Source organism: Neopsephotus bourkii, unplaced genomic scaffold, assembly GCF_033783945.1.
Source record: "Neopsephotus bourkii isolate Nb327-2 ecotype Australia unplaced genomic scaffold, CSIRO-AGI_Nbou_v1 NB_659, whole genome shotgun sequence".
NCBI classification, from domain to species: Eukaryota; Metazoa; Chordata; class Aves; order Psittaciformes; family Psittacidae; genus Neopsephotus; species Neopsephotus bourkii.
The window spans coordinates 2,229,672-2,247,306 of NW_026901158.1; the positions used below are offsets into that span (position 1 = coordinate 2,229,672).

The window sequence follows — 17,635 nt, forward strand, 5'->3', positions numbered from 1 at the left end:
TCTCACCAATTATGTTACTGGGTGTAGGTTATTACAGAGATTAAATATAACGGCTTTCAAGTGACATTCTGGTGTAGAACAATCAGCCACCACTCAAAGCTGCTGCTTTATTAGTGAGGAAATGCAATTGAGATGGCAACCAGAGTAGTAGGGAGCACATTGGATTAACTTGTTAATGAGGGGGTGCCTTAATCTCAGTGACAACTGCACGGGCAGAAACTGGGGTTGTCCATGGTGTGGAGATGCTGGTAGAGCAGAGACCCTCCTACAAGTGCATGCATTCATTTCCATTAGAGCAAGTTGACATGCTTCAGGAACAGGAACAAAATGGAAAGGTCCGTGAAAATAAAAACACTTAAACCTGAGCCATGGGTGAAGTTATCTACATGCAGGGAAAGAACTAAAACAAAAATACCAGCTTGTAGCTATGGTGCAACCTCAGTCTTTCTGGTTCTTAGGTTAAGAGGGTCCATGCTGGACACAAGAGGAAGGCTAGATCTCGTGCCACAACAGTGATGTGTAGATGCTGTCTTGATTTTGTATAATGCAAAAGCCCTTTGTACTTTATGGATCACTGTTCTGAGAAGGAACCATGACCAGAAAGCAAAATTCTGCCTAGTAAAGTGAGATTTGCTAACAATAGCTTGGTTCTATGCTTGCTTTCTTAATTCTGCTTTGGCTCTGTACTAAACGAGGCCTGAAGGCAAACAGAATTGATGCTACTTAACATAATACTTTGACAAGCTGCTTCATGTTTTGACCAAATAACTCTGTGATAAATCTACAGAATCAAAACCTTGAATGGCTCCCTGGAGGGAAGGATACTTTGATGAGGGAGAAGGGATTTTTCAAAGGCATTGCAGAATGGGTTTCTTTCTTTCCTTCAGCAGTGATTAGACAGCCTCTAAATGGTCTTTTTCTGGGCCAGATGGGTTATTTGGACTAATTGGCAATTGCCTGACTGTTTTCAGGATACCGGAGTCACTTCCCCCTTCCTCCATCCTTCTGTCACTGTGTTGCTGCAGAGATGCTGCCATGCGGTGGGTCTGCTGGGGGGGGAGGATGCAGCCCTCACAATGCAGAGCATCACTGGCCAGGCCCTGGGTCACCCTTCTACTTGCACAGCCACATCCAGTTTACCCCCAGGAACCCCCAGACCCTCTGAGCTCCAGGGTTTCCTTTCTAAAACAAATGATTTTTGTCATGGAAGAAGAGCAGTGGGACACGCTAAGACTGGATGCAGTGTGATGGAGGACTGGGCATCTGCAGCTGGCTCCAGGAGGGTGTCAGGCACACAGTTACTCTTCAGGCACATGGGTCCTTTGGTAGAACTGTCCCAGATGCTGGTGCCTGCCATCAACACCAGCTACATCTGAATGCCCTGTGCCTAGCACAGAACAAAATGCAGCTCATGAAGCACTGGGTTCAGAGATCCCAAGCCATCATGGACCAGTTTGGTCCTGCTGCAGCCTGTGCTCCTGCCGTTAATGATTATGGGGCTTAAACTTCCAGCCCAGACACATTTTCTGTTGCTCCCCCCCAGGGCAGTGCTGGTCTCCTGCTCTTTTTGCTTCCTTGCATCCAAGCAGGGGGCAGGAGCAGTTGCAAGTTGGGGTAGGGAACACTGTGGTTAATCATTGACCTGTACATGAGCAGCACAGGATGCTACTCTTTGTAGCTGTTTTAGAGGCTGTCTGTACCAAGTTCTTCACCTTTATTTACCCATATAGTAGCTGCATACCCACCTGAGGACCCCTGTGTGCCTCCAGGAGACATGGGCACATACAATACCCAGCGCCACGAGCCTGCAAACAGCTGACAAATCATCCAGTGGCTTCTTATCCAAGAGCTTGAAAGCCCAGGCCAGGCTGCTTGCCTCTGCCTTGCCACTTGGCAGTGATGCTCTGGTACAGTTTTGATGATGTGACCTCTGTAACAATAAATATTAATACCATCTTTATCCATAATTCCCACTAACTAAACCCAGGCTGTTTCTCTCATCATGATTCACTCACCTTGGTAGCTCCCCTGAGGCTAACAAAGTCCTTGAACTGCTTAATAATCTGGAGTTTTGAATGACACGATTAGTGTTGAATTTTCCTTCTCTTACAGTTACAGTCTTGTTCCCAAATTTGAGTATGATTTTATGGACAGTTTGAGGAGAACCCAGAGACCTTCCTTTAGATTTAGGGGTTGCCCAGAGAAGGGGTACCACAGTCTACTGGCAACTTCATTAGCAGTCAGTGATTTCTAACCAAGGACCACTTGTACTTTAAAAGTCCCTCTTAATGGCTGTATCCAAATACCAGACCTGGCTCTGCTGCTTCTACTAAGGCAGGATCTTTTAGTATTGCATGCCAAGTCTACTAACAGACCTTACATACAGTCATTGCAGTCCTACAGTGCCTGACCCCTTCCAAGATCAATGGCCTGTTCCAGGCTGGAGTTGCTGTACTGTTGGTGCTCTTAGATGCAGACACATCCTTTCTGTGCAGCGCTTGGAGGTCAGCTACAAGTCACTGGGCTTTGTGAAAGAAAGGTTTTCTCAAGCAGAACTGTTGGAGATCGATAGAATTAAGAGCTGTGCAGAAAAAGTCTCCTTGGCTGGGAATAAAGCAGATTATTTCAGTCCTTGACTGTCTCAGACCAGTACGTAGCTTTCATAGCTCATGAAAGCTGTTGGCATTGAGAAGTAGAAAGGTTGCACTGCATCCAGGGCTTGAGCTAACAATGGGAACGAAGCCTGATTGCACCTAGCAAATGAGCCATGAACCTGGTCTGCACATAACAGCACACTACACAGCTCAGCATCCCTCCCGTCTTCATCCTGATCTCGTTTGTAATCAAAGCTGTTTCTGAATGCAAATGGAGACTGAGTTTTCGTTCTAGCCTGAATTCTGCTTGCTCAAAAATAGAGGTGCCAAGTCCAGCTTCCTACCTCTGCCACAGACAGGCAAAGAAAATGCTAATTTCTCTTGTATGTGGCTAAGAGAAACTACAAGACAGAGCTGGAAGACAGCACCCAAGATGCATATGGGGTGTGATAACAAGTTTAGAAGCCAGGAGATGGTCCCTCCCTGCAGCATTTACCAAAAGCAGGTGTTAGTCATGCAGATGTAGCTTCTCCAGATTCTCAACAGCAAACTAGATTCCTCCTCCTCCTTTGGATAAGCATCCACCCTGGGTGGGCATGCTCAGCATCACTCTCCTCCACATCCTGAAGTCACAGAGGGTTTAAGGAGGCTGCAGCCACAGTTTCTCCTGGCCACAGAGCAGCATAGATGCTGGAAGTGGAGAACCACAGTAAATCACACCTGGTCCTCTTGGGACTTAGTTACCTGTTTGAACACGTGGACCTTCTCCATCTTAACCTCACCTGTTCTCAGCCTCAGGAGCACTGATGCTTGCTCTCCATCCCCACACACAGAGCATGGCTCCCCAGACTGCTGCCTTCACCTCCAATTTGCCATCCTCCTCTGGACGACCTGCACCAAAATAGCATCATTACATAAATGTGAAGTGTTGCATTGTTTAGGGGCCTGAAACCCTGGTACCTGCCTTTGTCAGAGCCCCAGCATGGCAGCAGGATCAGGGTTTCTCCCCATCTCTGTGCTGTGCCAGTGCGAGCCCCTGCCAGGCCCCTCAGTAAGCACCCCTGAAGCCCCCATCTCATGCATTGCAGCTCCCTCCACCTGCACAACCACACCAGGGTGGCTCAGTGGGTTGAGACCAAATGTACAATGAGCAGGAATCCTCAGCTGCTCCCTGCTCATGTCTTTGTGTGAGCAGTATCTGATGGCCTGGTCCTGCTGGCTGGGTGCTGGGTGGCTGTTGCTTAGCAGGGGGCTGGCTGTAACCAGAACAACTGAATGAATGAAGCAGGAAACGAACATCCTTGCTTTGGGGAGGAGAAACCAACACACAAAATACTCCATTACCTTCCCACAGCCAGGTAGGGGGGCTGAGGCTTCTTCACAGAGCTCTGAGCCTGCCATAGGGTCCTGGCTCCTGCTTTTCTGAGCTTTGTTGTTTGAACATTGATGAACAAGGTTTAGAACAATTCAATCTCCTAACTCGTCTCCTGTCCTACAATCCAGGATGAAGGGCAATGAGGATATGAACATCATGTGTACAAAACCAGGGCCTTCTCTGCAGGGCCTCTTGACACTGATGTTTATGGGGAAATACAGAACTACTTGCAGGTATCAGAGCGTATAATTGCAGTTTCACTTGTAAGGGTTATTTCAGGTGACTCTGACCTGCTTCTAATGAAATTAGCACTTTTTATCCGCAGTAACCTAGCAGCTCCTTGAGGTAGGCACCATTTCCATGCTCATGTGCATTCAGTGCCTGGTACATGAGACTCCATTAGGGTGGGGTCCCAAGACACTACTTCATTACTGAAGGTAATTAATCACCCAGAGCAGTGCGGATGGAAAGGGTAATTTGTTTTCTCCTGCAGAGTGAATAGAGGTAGGCAGGAAAATGAACCCCAGCTTCCCTGTGAGCCGGGCTTGGCCTGCCCTGGTGGGACAAGGGCTGTGTGTGGGAAAGCTCCCTATTAGACCTGAGGACAGCGGGGGGTCCCTGGAAGTGACAGTCACACAAAGGGGTTTTTGTCAGAGAGGCACCAAAGGCCAGATGATGTCACCTTGTGCCTCTCGGGATGGAGCTCGGCACTGTCTCTTTAAGGGAGGAGGCAATGAAAAGGCTGCCTTTATCCCACCCTTCTTTAAAAGCAGGAGCAGCTTTGTTCCAGCACAGTCTGCCTGTTCTCAGAGGTGGAAAGGACTAATGAAAGAGCCACCGCTGGTCTCCCCACCAGCTCCCATCCCCTGCAGGAGCTCTGCTCTGCCCTATGGGTGTTGCAGAAGGAGTGTCCAGGGAGGCTGGATCCACAGGATGCTCTCCTGTCATTCACAAGCTGCTTCTCTGCAGCTTCCAAATCCTGGCAGTGGGTGGTGCTTGGTGCTGTTTCCTAAAGGACTGGTTTTTCCCCTTGGACTTTGTGTCTTCACTCACACACAACCCCAGAGCATCTCCAACCAAAACAGGAGGAAGCAGGAAGCAGCCAGACCAGACATGCCCATCATTCCTACTGTTACCTCTTCCAGATACCTCTGTCCCCTAAAGAGCATCCTAAAAAGAGACAGAAACCACCTGCATCTCTGCAGAGCTCTTAACACAGCCAGAGCCAGGACTAAGAGGCAACTTCCAAGAAGCTGCTTTTTGAGCTAAGTCAGGAACTGGGTAAACAGAGCTCCAGTGTCCTCATACTGGCTGAGGGGCTGCAGGGCACAGGTCCAAGAAGGCCTGCAGGTTAGGCTAATTAAAACAGTGCTGATGATGCCAAGCAGGATGCTCCAGAAGCGTAAATGCTTTCTGAGCTTACTGTCAGGTTTCTGCATTTCCCCCAGTGTCTTTCATCCCTCAATCCTCCAGTTGCAGTGAGGGGCATTAGTGAAGGGTTTGGCCAACACATCCCTCATCAGGGAGGTGTTTGTGCATCTCCTTGTACCAAGACAAGTGTGAGGGGCCACACACTGCCGCGGGGTCAGGGAGCAGCCAGGGTGGCTTTGCTCAGTGAGGAGGAGCTGATAACATGGCCCTTGTCAGCCAGGAGCCCACCACATCATACCTGAGCAGCATGGGCAGAGCAGACCCTGGGGAGCAGCCAGGCTCAGCCAAGGGTCCACATCATCAGGGAGGTCCATGCTGATGGGAGAGATCTGTTTCCAAGCTGGGAAATCAGTCTTCAGGTTGGGATGAGCAGGTCCACGGCTAGGCACGGCTGGAGACCAACATTCCTACCCTGGAGCTCAGGAAAGGAGTGAGGGCCCAGAGCTGAGCTTAAATGAAGCCCCTGCTTATGAGTGTGGATAGAGACCTCAGGTGAGGCTGGTCAGGACCAATAACACCTCTTCACAGTTGGTCACTGTGAGAAGGGGCAGAGGTGAGAGGTGCCTGCCCAAGCCAGTGCAGATGGTTCTGTGGCCTGATGGGCAGTTTGAGCACATGGACAGGAGTTTCCCATTACTCCTCTCCTCACAGCCATGTGGCAAGTTGTCTCCAGCTCCTGCACCGAGGAGATCCGCCTGCAGATCCACATGTGCAGGGCACCAGCTCCAGGCTGGCCCCAGTAATCCTTGTCAGTAAATGACCTGTGGCCAGTACACCCCATGGTGCTTTCTTACCATGGCTAATCAAAGTCTAGCTCATGAGCAGGTCTCTGCAGCTCAGGCTGCTGCCAGGGACATCAGCAGTGCTGCCCCAGTGCAGATGCAGGGGCTCTGGCACAGGGCGCTGTCCCTGGGGAGTTCCATACGCTCCTTGAGGACTCAGCCGCAACCACAGGCTCAGTGTCCACACAACCCGCCAGAAATGCATCTGCAGGGCTGGAGCACAAACCTGCACATGATTGGAGAAGTTATAGAATCATGGAATGGTTTGGGTTGAAGGGACCTTAAAGCTCCTCCAGCTCCAGCCCCTGTCACAGGCAGGGACCCCTTCCACTGGAGCAGCTTGCTCCAAGCCCCTGTGTCCAACCTGGCCTTGAGCACTGCCAGGGATGGGGCAGCCACAGCTTCTCTGGGGAGCCCGTTTCCATCCTTACCACCCTCAGTCCTGCCTGGCCCCGCAGGCAGCCCTGCCAGAGCTCGGGACTGGGAATGCATCAGTAAACCCCGTGTGATGAACCACGGTCACATTTCCCTGCTGCCCTTCCAGGGACACCCAGAAACCCAGCGGGGCTGTGATAGCTCCTTGGCCCCCTCCAGCTCCCTCTGTGGGGACTGGGCTGCAGTATCTACAGAGAACTTGTTGGATGCTGGAAGGAGCTAATCGAAATGAGAGGGGATAAAACCGGGTACGTTGCCAGCATTCTCCTTGCCCATTGTCCTCCCCCTTCAGTTTCTGCTTTCCACTGAGCAGTTTTATGTTTCCAAGGATCATAAATTCTCATTTTTCCACTGGGCAGGAGGTGCACTCCCGGCCTCCACCGCTTCCTGCGTCGCTTTTGTGTCCGTGTTGCCCAGTTACTGCAGCACAGACCCTGACTATGCCCGGCCACATTCACCCCGGCCATGTCCCCGGGAGCGTGCGCCCCGCCGGCGTGCACTGGGAGTTCATAGGATGCAGACAGGCACATGCTTCCCAAGAGGAACAAAGGAAAGGCCATAACCCAGTGGTTTCCAGCCGGAGGCCATGAGGGAGCCGCTGGAATGCCGCTGCCCACAAGGCTGTTGCGGGAAGGTGGGATGTGATGCAGAAGGGGGATTGGAGGCTGGACCAGAGCCTGTGGTCCAAAGGGTATGGGAACTGACAGCGCTGGTTTGTCAGCTCCAGGGTGGCTGTGCTTGGCCCAGCTGCACTTGCTGGGAGCAGAACGTGGGAGTTTTGTGTAGCATCGGTTCCAAGCGGCAGCGTTCCAAGCGTCCGTAATTCAAACAGCAGTCAAGATAACACCGTGTCCTCATGCCGTGCCGATCAGTTTGGCTTGAAGTTAATTGCATTCCTCAGCTTGAAATACTTGGATTCATCCTGGCTTTAGTTCCTAAAGCGGCGCTCACACGGTACCGGAGGTTGCGCACGGCAGCGGGAGGGAAGGATGCGTCCCACAGGGCTGGGATGCAGCCAAGGAGCAGGAGCAGGGGCGCTGGGTCCTGCTGGGGTGCCCGGAGCCGGTCTGTCGGGGGGCAGAGCCGAGCGGATTTCCACCTCCTCATTGCCATGCTCCCTGTGTCCGTCCGGTGGGAGAGGTTGGGAAGGGGCTGGGACTGCTTATTGTTGGGGGGTTGTTTATGGACACATCCATCTGCAGCCTGCCAGGCCGGGACAGGGCAAGGGGAGGTTAGGGGCAGGACAGCAGGTTAAGGGCTGGCTGGAGGATTTACAGCTGCAGGGAGAAGTCATCCATTTCCAAGCTTGTAGCATCTTTTGGGCGCACAAAGTACTTACCCAGCAGTGACTGGGAGCACTGATGCACAGCAGCAGCCACCGTCTGAGCCATGGCTCTGCTGCTCTCCCAAGTCCAACCCTTCTGCTCTTTGTCAATGAAGGAGATGCGTTTTTTGGAAACAGAGGCTGCCTTTAAGACCTTCAAACTCTCTATTTTATGACAGTTTCCATTTGCATAATGAAAGCCCTGATACCTTCAGTAATTAATCACATTAAGAATTGCTTCCTTGAATAACTCTATTCATGCAAGTTGTTCTTAGTGCTAGAAACTGCATATGATTTCCAATGTGCATTAGCCCATCTCTTTCATCAGCAGATGGAAGCTGGTAACTGCATGTGTAATTTATATCTGCTTGGGTGGAATTATCAGATGAAATATGCATCACGCAGCACCATTAACATTTCTAGTCATAGAGTCTTTAGCTCCTGGGTAAGTTAAGATTACATGCCAACAGTGTGTGGGACCGTAGGAAAGGCAGGGACTTGAACACGGGGATTTAAAAGCAGAAATGGGAAGTATTCCAGGTCAGATAGAGAATTAATGACATTGCTGAATTAAACGAGATGCATTGCCCTGTTTTTGAACTGCATTTTCTTATCCAGTGTCCAATCTTGTCCTCATAGTAAAGAGAGCTGCCAGGCTTGATGCTGGATCACCGCTTGTGAGGGCAACTCCAGATCCTTTAACATCCAGAAAGCTTTTCCCCATAGGATAGCACAGGCAGCAGGAGAGTATCGACTGACTCGCAGAAGGCAGCAGAGCAGATGCACGCTGCTGTGTGGGTTTGGGTTTGTTGGTAACCTTGACTAATCTGGGGAAGAATCGCATCAATTCAGTAGTAAGAGAACAAAAATGGGTGCCTGGATGTTCCCTGTGTCAGTGCCGGGTTAGCCAGGAGCTCGGGCTCAGCTCTATGGTGGTTTATACATCAACAGTTTTATCGATGAAGTCTGCTACCTTGCAGTGCATTTTTCCATGTGCTTTTTTGTCCTTACATAAATCACATTTAATTAAAACACTGATTCCTGCTTGATAGGAAGCAATTAAATGCCTGTAGCTGTATCCCATCTGCCTCTTGTGTGTCGAGATGGGGAAAGAGCCCAGTCTGAGCTGGTGCAGCGTGGGCTCACGGGGCTTTTGGGAGCACAGTGCTCTCCCAGCTGGTGTTACTGAGCAGCCAGTTGGGTCCAGGCCATCCTACAGCTCCTTTAGGAAGGATTTTAGGGCCCAATCAGTTTTACCTTCAGGCCAAGCTAATTCTGCCCATGGCTGGGACCCCAGCATGTGGAGACCATGCACTGGCCGTTTGTAGGTGCTCTGATGAGGATGCAGGAGCAAGGCACAAGCAGCAGCAGCTATGAGCTGCATGGAGCAAGAGGGACCAGTGAACTCATGCACCTCTTTCCTCAATGACGCTGTGGCAAAGGGCCCAATCCAGAGCAGAGCCTGAGGGTTCTGCCTGCAGATTGCAAGGGTCAAAACTGCCTCAGATACCGTGTGAAGGGGACGTGTGTGTCACTGGGGCAGAGGAGAAGCTCTGAGCTCTGCCCCTACCTGCCCCATGTGCATCCCCAGCCCCAGCTGCCCAATATGGCTCAGGGCAGAGTGTGCCTTCATCCTTGGTGACATGGCATATGGTTGATGATCTCAAAGGTCTTTTCCAACCTAGTTGATGCTATGATTTTGCTCCTGCTGGCTGTATGGCTCTGCTTGGAGCTGAAGCTCCTTACCAATCCCAAAGTCAGGCTGGAGTGGTGCAGTGTGGTGTGGCAGTTGGCTGGAGTTCCCTGGCTCTACAGAGACTTGCCATCACTCCTGGCAGCAGCCAGGGATGCTGCTGCTCCAAATTGCTCCTTTCTGTCCAAGAGAGAAGGAAAAAGCATCTCTGCAAAATCCAGACTTGGACTTTGCTTAAAGCCTTTGAGTAAAGAGCCTTGTTTGAATGTAATTGCACCTCTGTTGCTACAAAGGGAAAATAAACTGGATTGCTCTCTCTTTCTTGGAAAGCTCAGCTAGTATTTTCCCAGCCATTTGTGCATAAAGAAAGATAAATAGCTCTTTAGTGGGCAGAACAATCCATCCTGGCTTTATTGACATGCATGCGAGCAGACAGGGAGAACAGGGGAGGGGGAAGCTCCAGCCTGGTGGAGATGGGAGCACGCAGTGAGGCTGGGTTGGGGTCGCCAGCACCACTTGGGTGCTGAGACCAGCAGCCCCCCAGATGTGTGCATCTCCTGAGGGTCCCCCCGGCCCACAGCAACATGTAGGATGCTCCCCCCTCCTCTCCCATCATCTCACTCCTCCCTATAGAGACGAGTATGGCAGACTCAGCCCTGGCTTCACACGCAGCGGTGCTAGAGAGAGGTTTTCAAAGAGCTTGTCTCACAGTAATAATTCATGGGGAGATCAAAAGGCTGCGGTTTAATCTGGGGTCTGTCTGATACCATAAACCTTGCAGAGTGCTAAGGATTCAATGAGCAGCATCAAAAGCCTGGTAAGCACAAAAGCCACCCGATTTTCTGCCTAGGAGGCTGGCGGGTTTACAATGGGTGCTGAGGAGCTGGAGAGATGCTTATCTCCTCTGCAGTGCTGACAGGAGCCACACACAAAGTCCTTCACTTTCAGGCTCCTGAAAGAGGTGCCTGGACTCCCTTGACATCCCCATTGCTACCTGCAGCTCTGCCACAATGTCCCCTTTGCTACATCCCAGCTCTGTTACAGCACCATTGGCAGTATTAGACTATTAAAATGGGATTTGTAACCTCTGCTTCTCCACTATGGGAACTGTACAGCGAGTTAATCCAAAGGATTCTGTCTCTAGTAGATACATGGTGGCTGCTCCTGTAGCTGCACTGACAGTAAGGGATGTGCTGGTTTAGGTAAATTGAGGATCTGGCTCAGGAATGCCGGATTTCTGACAGGCACTGTGGAAAATACAAGGCATCAAAATGCTGTGTTTGGAGGCCAAATGTAGGGCCTCAACTGGAGCCAGTAGGGATCAGTGCTGCGAGCACGGGTCTCCAGAGCAGGAGGGCTCTGCCATGCTTGTGGCTGTCAGCAAAAGCAATGCTTAAAAGCCATAAGTTTAATTTTTAGCACAAGCGGAGAGGAGCTCAGGCAGCAAACACCTGCAGGTGAGAGCTGGGTTGTTCTCCTGAGCCCACTGAGGTTAATGTGATTATGGAAATGACTGAGGTGTAATTGCGTTATTGGCACCCATCTGGCCCTCCCTGCAGTTCACCAGCGATTTCATATTCCCCATGCACTGCAGCACTGACATACAAGGGCGCTGGAGATGCCATAAATCACTGCGTGGTGCTTGCTGCAAGTGCAACCTCCTGTCGAGCCTCTGGGGCAGAGTCCCACTGGACAAGGCATGGCCAGTGCATCAGGAAAGTTCTTCCTGGATCCGAATTCAGTCTCTGGATGTAGTCCAAAGGGATGAGCTGTGCTTATCCTCTCCCAAAGGATGCTCCTGACAAAGCCAGGATCCTGCCCAGCATCCAAGCTATGGCAGTGAGCCCTTCCCAACATGGATTTTTTTAGTAGGATAAAACAAATTCCCACTTCCCTGGGATTAAACACAAATCCAACACTTTAATGTAAAACACTAATAGCACACGCTGCCCTAGGTACTCTCTTTTCTAACCTGGGTTTTTCCTCCCATCAGTATGAATTCAAAGCCAAGAACATCAAGAAGAAGAAAGTGAGCATCATTGTGTCTGTGGATGGGGTGAAGGTGATTCTGCGCAAGAAGCAGAAGGTGAGACTTCCCCCGCCCCACTGGGGCACCTGGTATGTTGGCTCTCACCATGTCTGGGTATCACCACTGTTTGGGATGGTCACACTTTTAACCAAAACTGATCTTTTTTAAAAAACCCTGATTTTTCTTCAAATTACCTGAATTTTCACAAGAAAACACTCAATTTCCCATCAAACTAATAACAAAGCCTCACTGAATAAAGAGTAGGGAAATGACACTGTGGGAAGAGGATATACTGTTGGCTTCCCCATCAAAACTGTCAAGCTTTCAGGAAATAGGTTCTTTTTCTTGTTAATACCAGTAGGCTTTTTCTGCACTGCCTGGGCTGAGCATCCCTCAGCTCCCTGCCCAGGCAGAGCTTCCTAAGCCCTGGCTCAGAGCCTTCTTCCCCAAAACGTGTTACTCTCCTGCATATTTGATGCTATAAATCAATCTTAGGGGCCATTTTCAGCCCCGAAGGCTGGGATCAGATAACCAGCCATGATAAATGAGCAAAGACATCTATTTTTATCCAAGATACCAATGAAACAGCCATTGCTCATGTAGCCAGACTGTAGCCTGGATTCCAGCTTGGGACAGAGGCACCATTCTCAGGGTGGAGTTTCATTCTTACCTGACTCACCAACTTTGTTTCTGCCCTCTGTTTACAGAGGAAGGAGTGGACCTGGGATGAGAGTAAGATGGTGGTGATGCACGATCCCGTGTACAGGTAGGTGCAGGGGGGTTACACCAGTAGGTCCCATCGGCCCTGAGCGCTGCGCATCCATCCTCCCCCTTGCTGAGTTCCCTCCACCAAGGCTGTCTTTCCAAAGGACCATGAAACATTAACGAGGATGCAGAACTGCTGCTGATGGAGGATGCTTCTCATCCATTTTTAAGGGTGAGGTGGGCTGATGTAGCTTTGAAGCTGGCTCTGCTTTGAACAGCGTTAGACTAGGTAACCCCCAGAGATGCCTTCAGCTCGCATTACTCTGATTCTGACTCCAAAGATAGGCTTCCTGTGGTTTTATTCAGAGCATGGCTCGCTGTGGGCTTCTGAAGAAGATCCTTACTCTAAGGTGTAAGTGCTTACAGTGAATTAACCCCCACAGGACATGGTAAGACAACACTGACTTTCCACAGCACTTGCCATGGGATGTCCAAGTATTCTGCAGACCACAAGCCCCACGCAGAGGCTTACACTGCCTGTAAACCTGATGCCTCAGGGGCCATCAGGCAACCTCAGCAGTGGGGTGTAGCCCCTGGGCACAGTTCTGAGCACAGGCTGCACCAGTGAATAGTTGTACCAACAGCACAAAACCACAGCCTCAAGGACTGGGGTCACAGACACTGGTTTTCTGTGTTAGAGCCCGTGGTGAGGAGATAAGGAGCATTATCTGTGCCTACCTCTCCCTCCTGGCATTCCTTAAAGATGATTACAAGACACGGTATATAGACAGCAGTAAGTGCTCCAGCTGCAGGTCCAACACAAAAAAATCCCAGTGACAGGAAAGAGTAAAAGAAAACAACATTTCGGGAATCCTTTGGTTTGTTCTCTATTCAGACCTGAACTCTCTCATCACGTTTTCACCCAATTAAATCAAACATAGAGAGAGGTCTTTTAAAATGGTTTTGCAGCGCAGGCAGGGGAAGGAGTCAGCCTGAACAGGAGAGCTTTCCAGTACTGGAGGTTTCAGCTTTCCCACAGCATCTTTACAAACCCTTTTCTACTTCAGAAACCAGAAGGTTTTCCATCAAGGCAGAAATACTCTAAATCCGTCACCTCCTGTTTGGTAATTGCAGGAGGGGCTGTGCACCCGCCCCGCATCGTGCCTCCAGCCCTGAGCCAGCCTGTGTGGGGACACTGGGGACCCTCTGAGGTTGTTTGGGGGCAGAGACTCCCCTGGGTGTTTAATTCCCTTTGTCTCTCTCCCATCCAGGATCTTCTACGTGTCCCACGACTCGCAAGACCTGAAAATATTCAGTTACATCGCAAGGGACGGCGCTAACAACTCCTTCAGGTGCAATGTCTTCAAGTCCAAGAAGAAGGTAGGATGCTCCTGGGGCTAGGGCCGGGTCACCCCTGGGGGGAGGTCTCCAAGGGAGCCAAAGTAACCACTGGATGCAGATCCACGAGGGGGGAGCAAGGCAGCACCAGTGCTGTCTGTCCCCTGCTGCCCCTGGGCCTCACCCAGTGGCCAGAGTGGGTCTGAGCATGCCATGGGCTTGCTCCGCAGAGCCAGGCGATGCGCGTGGTGCGCACGGTGGGCCAGGCCTTCGAGGTGTGCCACAAGCTGAGCCTGCAGCACGCGCTGCAGAACGCCGACGGGCAGGCGGACGGCGCCAGCGACAAGTCAGCCGAGGAGCAGGCGCTGGAAGGTGACGTGTGGGTCCCTGTGGGGCAGGGGCAGAGCCCTCTGCAGTGGGGGGCTCTGGTGGGGGGGGGACCTGCAGGGAGGCAGCTCCTTCATGGGCCAGCTCTAATGGCAACAAGACCTTTGGTTCCATTCAGATGGGGAGCGTAGGGATTCTGCCCTCTCTGCCCTCTCATCCTGGGCACCAGGAGCACAGAGGTTAACCCCATTGTCCAACATCTGTTCCCTTCCTCCTGCCCCTTTGCAGCATGGAGAGGGTTGGGGCATGTCCTGGCCGTTGTCCCTAGGCTGTCACCCTGGCTGCCAGCTCTGCTCCAGGCCCTGGGTTCTTGCTGTGATCCTGCACAGGGGGAGCTTGGGTTTATGTGTCCGTCTCGTTTGAAGTTCACCAGATAAAGGGCTCCAAGATCACGGATGAGGTTGGCATCAACTCTGATGGCATCTGTGTGTCCGAGAGGGGAGCTGGGGAGCTGCCAGGGGCCAGGGTGGACCTCGGCCTGCTGAAACCTGGGCAAGCCTCAAAGGATAAGAACTGCCAGGTAATGGGGGTGGGCTGGGGGGCAGTCCCTGTGCTCTGCCTCTGCTGGGGTCCCTCTGCTCAGGGTCATTGTATCATAGCTTGATTTGGAGGGCCTTTCATGGAGACCCCGTTGCAGACCCCCCATTGCTCTTTGCAACTAAGCTGTGTCCCAGTGCTGGGACAGGAGGAGAGGCAAGAGCATGGCGCGTGGCTGAGCAGGCTTCAAAGAGCCTGGGTGAGCAGACAGGGCTCTGCTGGAGTGATCCCCCAGTGCTAGAGAGGCGAGGCAGGAGCTTCCTCCTGCAGCAGCATCCACACAACAGCCAGAAACTAAAAGAAGGTGTCTGGTGAGAGAACCATTTCCCTGCCATCCAGGGTGCATTTCTGCGCCCCTGTTTGCTCATCTGACTGCTGACAGTGACACCCGGCTTCCCTCACCCCAAGGCTTAGGGAGCAGCATCCCTGAGGGGTCCCAGCCTGGCAGCACAGGCACCCAGGGCGCATTCAGCCCGAGCAGTGGTTTCACCCTGATGAATAGCTGCTCTGCAGAGCTCCCCTGTGCACGCTTCCCGGCGGCCTGAATGGCATCGCTTCATCTCACACAATCGGATCGCTTGCAGGGCCTGCCTGGAACCAGCTGCGGTGAGATGCACTCAGTGGGATTCATTTCCGTGCCTGGAAAGGCAGAGCTCCCTGCAGCTTCCTTTGGGGGCTGGAGCCACCCAAGCAGGGAGAGCAGGGGGCAGAAAGGCAGCACCCTCGAAACTGTCCCTAAACACCCCCTGCCGGAGTGGGAGGCTCCCTGCTGAGAGCCCCAGTGCCATGCATGGGGCACGGGAGGGGGCTCTAAGCTCACCCACCCTGTGCCAACCCAGCAGAACCAGGCTCTGAGCACAGTGAGGTGCAGGGGGCTCATGGCTGTCAGGAGCTGCTCTGGAAGCGCTCAGTGGGAGCATTGCCCTTCTCATGCCAGTATCTCCACTGCTGGGACCACTTCTAATACACTGATGGCCCTGACACAACCACTGCTGCCACTGGCAGATGTGTCAGGCAATGGGATACGGTCCAGCCTGGGCAGCCCCATCATGGGGATGGGATATCTGTGTCACTCCCTGACAGCTCCTCCCTGGGGTCCTGCCCTGCCTGTTTGGAGGTGCAGTCAGACACAGATGATTCAGCCCTGCAGCTCTCTGGGAGCGGACTCACTCCAAAACACATCCCCCATGGATCACACAGACGTGCAGAGCCTGACACACAGCCTAGGGCTGTCCCCTCAACAGACCCTTGGTGCCATGGGGACACCCAATCCAAATCCCTGCCTGTTCCTTTGTGCCCAGGATGCTGAGAACTGCTCGCTGCACCCGGCTGGCTCCCAGCCGCTGCTCAGCCCCAGCAGCCCCTGCTCCGCGGCCTCCATCACCCCGCTGGCCTCCCAGCACTGCCTCCAGCTGCTGCAGCAGCAGCTCCTCCAGCAGCAGCAGCAGACCCAGGTGGCCGTGGCCCAGGTACGTGTCGTGTCCTGCCCCCCTCGGGGCAGCACCAGCCCTTCTCCCCTCCCTACTCCAGCCTCCGGCCAGGCTGGGCTCATAAAGGGGACACAGTGGGAATGGTACAGGGAGTTCACAGACACGGAGCTGGCTGTATGCATAAGCCCAAGCTGCTGTAACAGGGTCACAAGAGGCCTGGCAGAGCCACCAGTTCCCATTTCATCCAGGTTTCAGAAGCCATCCCTACCAAACTTCTTCCTGCAAACCGGCATCAGAGCGGGGGTCCCCCCTCGACATTCCACATTACCGGGGATCAGCAGATCCCCTCCATCCCATTGCACCAGGCCCGGGATGCAGCCGCATCCCCCCGTCCGCCGCTGGACCGGCTCAGGGGGTCCCGGTGGGGTGCGCGGCGGGGCCGGCAGGGGGCGCCGGAGCGCCGCGGCTCCCAGTCCCGCATCATCCCGGTCCCCATCCCCACCGCCTCGTCCCGCTCATCCCGGTCCCCACCGCCCCGTCCCGCTCATCCCGGTCCCCACCGCCCCATCCCGCAGGTGCAGCTGCTGAAGGACCAACTGGCGGCCGAAACGGCGGCGCGGATCGAGGCTCAGGCCCGGGTGCGGCAGCTCCTGCTGACCAACCGGGACCTGCTGCAGCACGTCTCGCTGCTGGTGCGGCAGCTGACGGCGCTGGAGGCCCGGGACGAGCACCGGCAGCCGGGTGAGTGCATGGTGGGGAAGCCAGGGGTGGCGCATCCACTGTGCCCAGCCTCACCCTGCAGTAAGGGGTTTCAGTGCTGGGGTGCTCCCAGCATCATCCCTCTGGACCATTTCTGCACTCCTTATGGTCCCAGGGAGCAGTTGGGATGCTCCCAGCAGGCTCTGGGGTTGCTTTGGAGCATCACTGCACTACTTGTAGTCACAGGGAGCAATTTGGGCACTCTGGTGCCATCCCAATAAGCTCGGGGGGGGGGGCGGGCTTTGGAGCATCTCTGCACCCCTTGGGGTCCTGGGATGTAGGTGGGATGCTCCCAGCACCAGCCCTTCAGAGCATCCCTGCAATCCTTATGGTTCTATAAGGTCCCAGCTGGCTCTGGGGGGGGCCTTTGGAGCATCTCTGCACTCCTGGTCCAGGGAAGCAGCTGTGTTGCAGGTCCCCAGCTCTTCACACCCCCCTTTTGTGCCTCTCTCACCAGTTGACCGCTCCCTGCAAAACCTGTCCCTGGCTCAGTCCCTGTCCCTGAACCTGAAGAACCACTACAGCCTGGACATCCACCTCCCGTCCACCTCCAGCCCTGCCAGCATCCTGGGCAGCCCCGTGGCCCCCGGCTCGCTGCCGGCCCTGGGCCCTGGGGACTCCTACCTCAACCTGCTCAGCCTGGAGAGGGGCGGCCACCGCTGCGGCAGCAGGGATGGGGACGAGTGCCTGGAGGGGCAGGACGGGCTCGGCCGGCGCGTGGAGGGCTCCGAGGTCGGCGACTTCGCTCTGCTCAATGGGAGCAGCCGGCAGAAGGGGGACGACACGGACAGAGGGGACGAGGACAGGTGGGATGTG

The 17,635-nt window shown here is 53.4% G+C and overlaps 1 protein-coding gene across 2 annotated transcripts in view; it reads left to right on the plus strand.

The window, feature by feature from the left end:
- The window catches only part of LOC133211831 (carboxyl-terminal PDZ ligand of neuronal nitric oxide synthase protein-like), a 111,543-nt gene that overhangs the window by 12,621 nt on the left and 81,287 nt on the right, over positions 1-17,635 (plus strand). For both annotated transcript variants that reach the window (XR_009725299.1, XM_061352527.1), the window contains exons 3-10: positions 11,628-11,720; positions 12,371-12,429; positions 13,640-13,748; positions 13,937-14,078; positions 14,459-14,613; positions 15,932-16,099; positions 16,636-16,801; positions 17,277-17,625. Coding sequence is in view for 1 of the 2 variants with exons in the window: in XM_061352527.1 (XP_061208511.1) it covers positions 11,628-11,720; positions 12,371-12,429; positions 13,640-13,748; positions 13,937-14,078; positions 14,459-14,613; positions 15,932-16,099; positions 16,636-16,801; positions 17,277-17,625 (1,241 nt within the window). In the remaining variant the exon portion in view is untranslated. The remainder of the gene's footprint in view (positions 1-11,627; positions 11,721-12,370; positions 12,430-13,639; positions 13,749-13,936; positions 14,079-14,458; positions 14,614-15,931; positions 16,100-16,635; positions 16,802-17,276; positions 17,626-17,635) is intronic.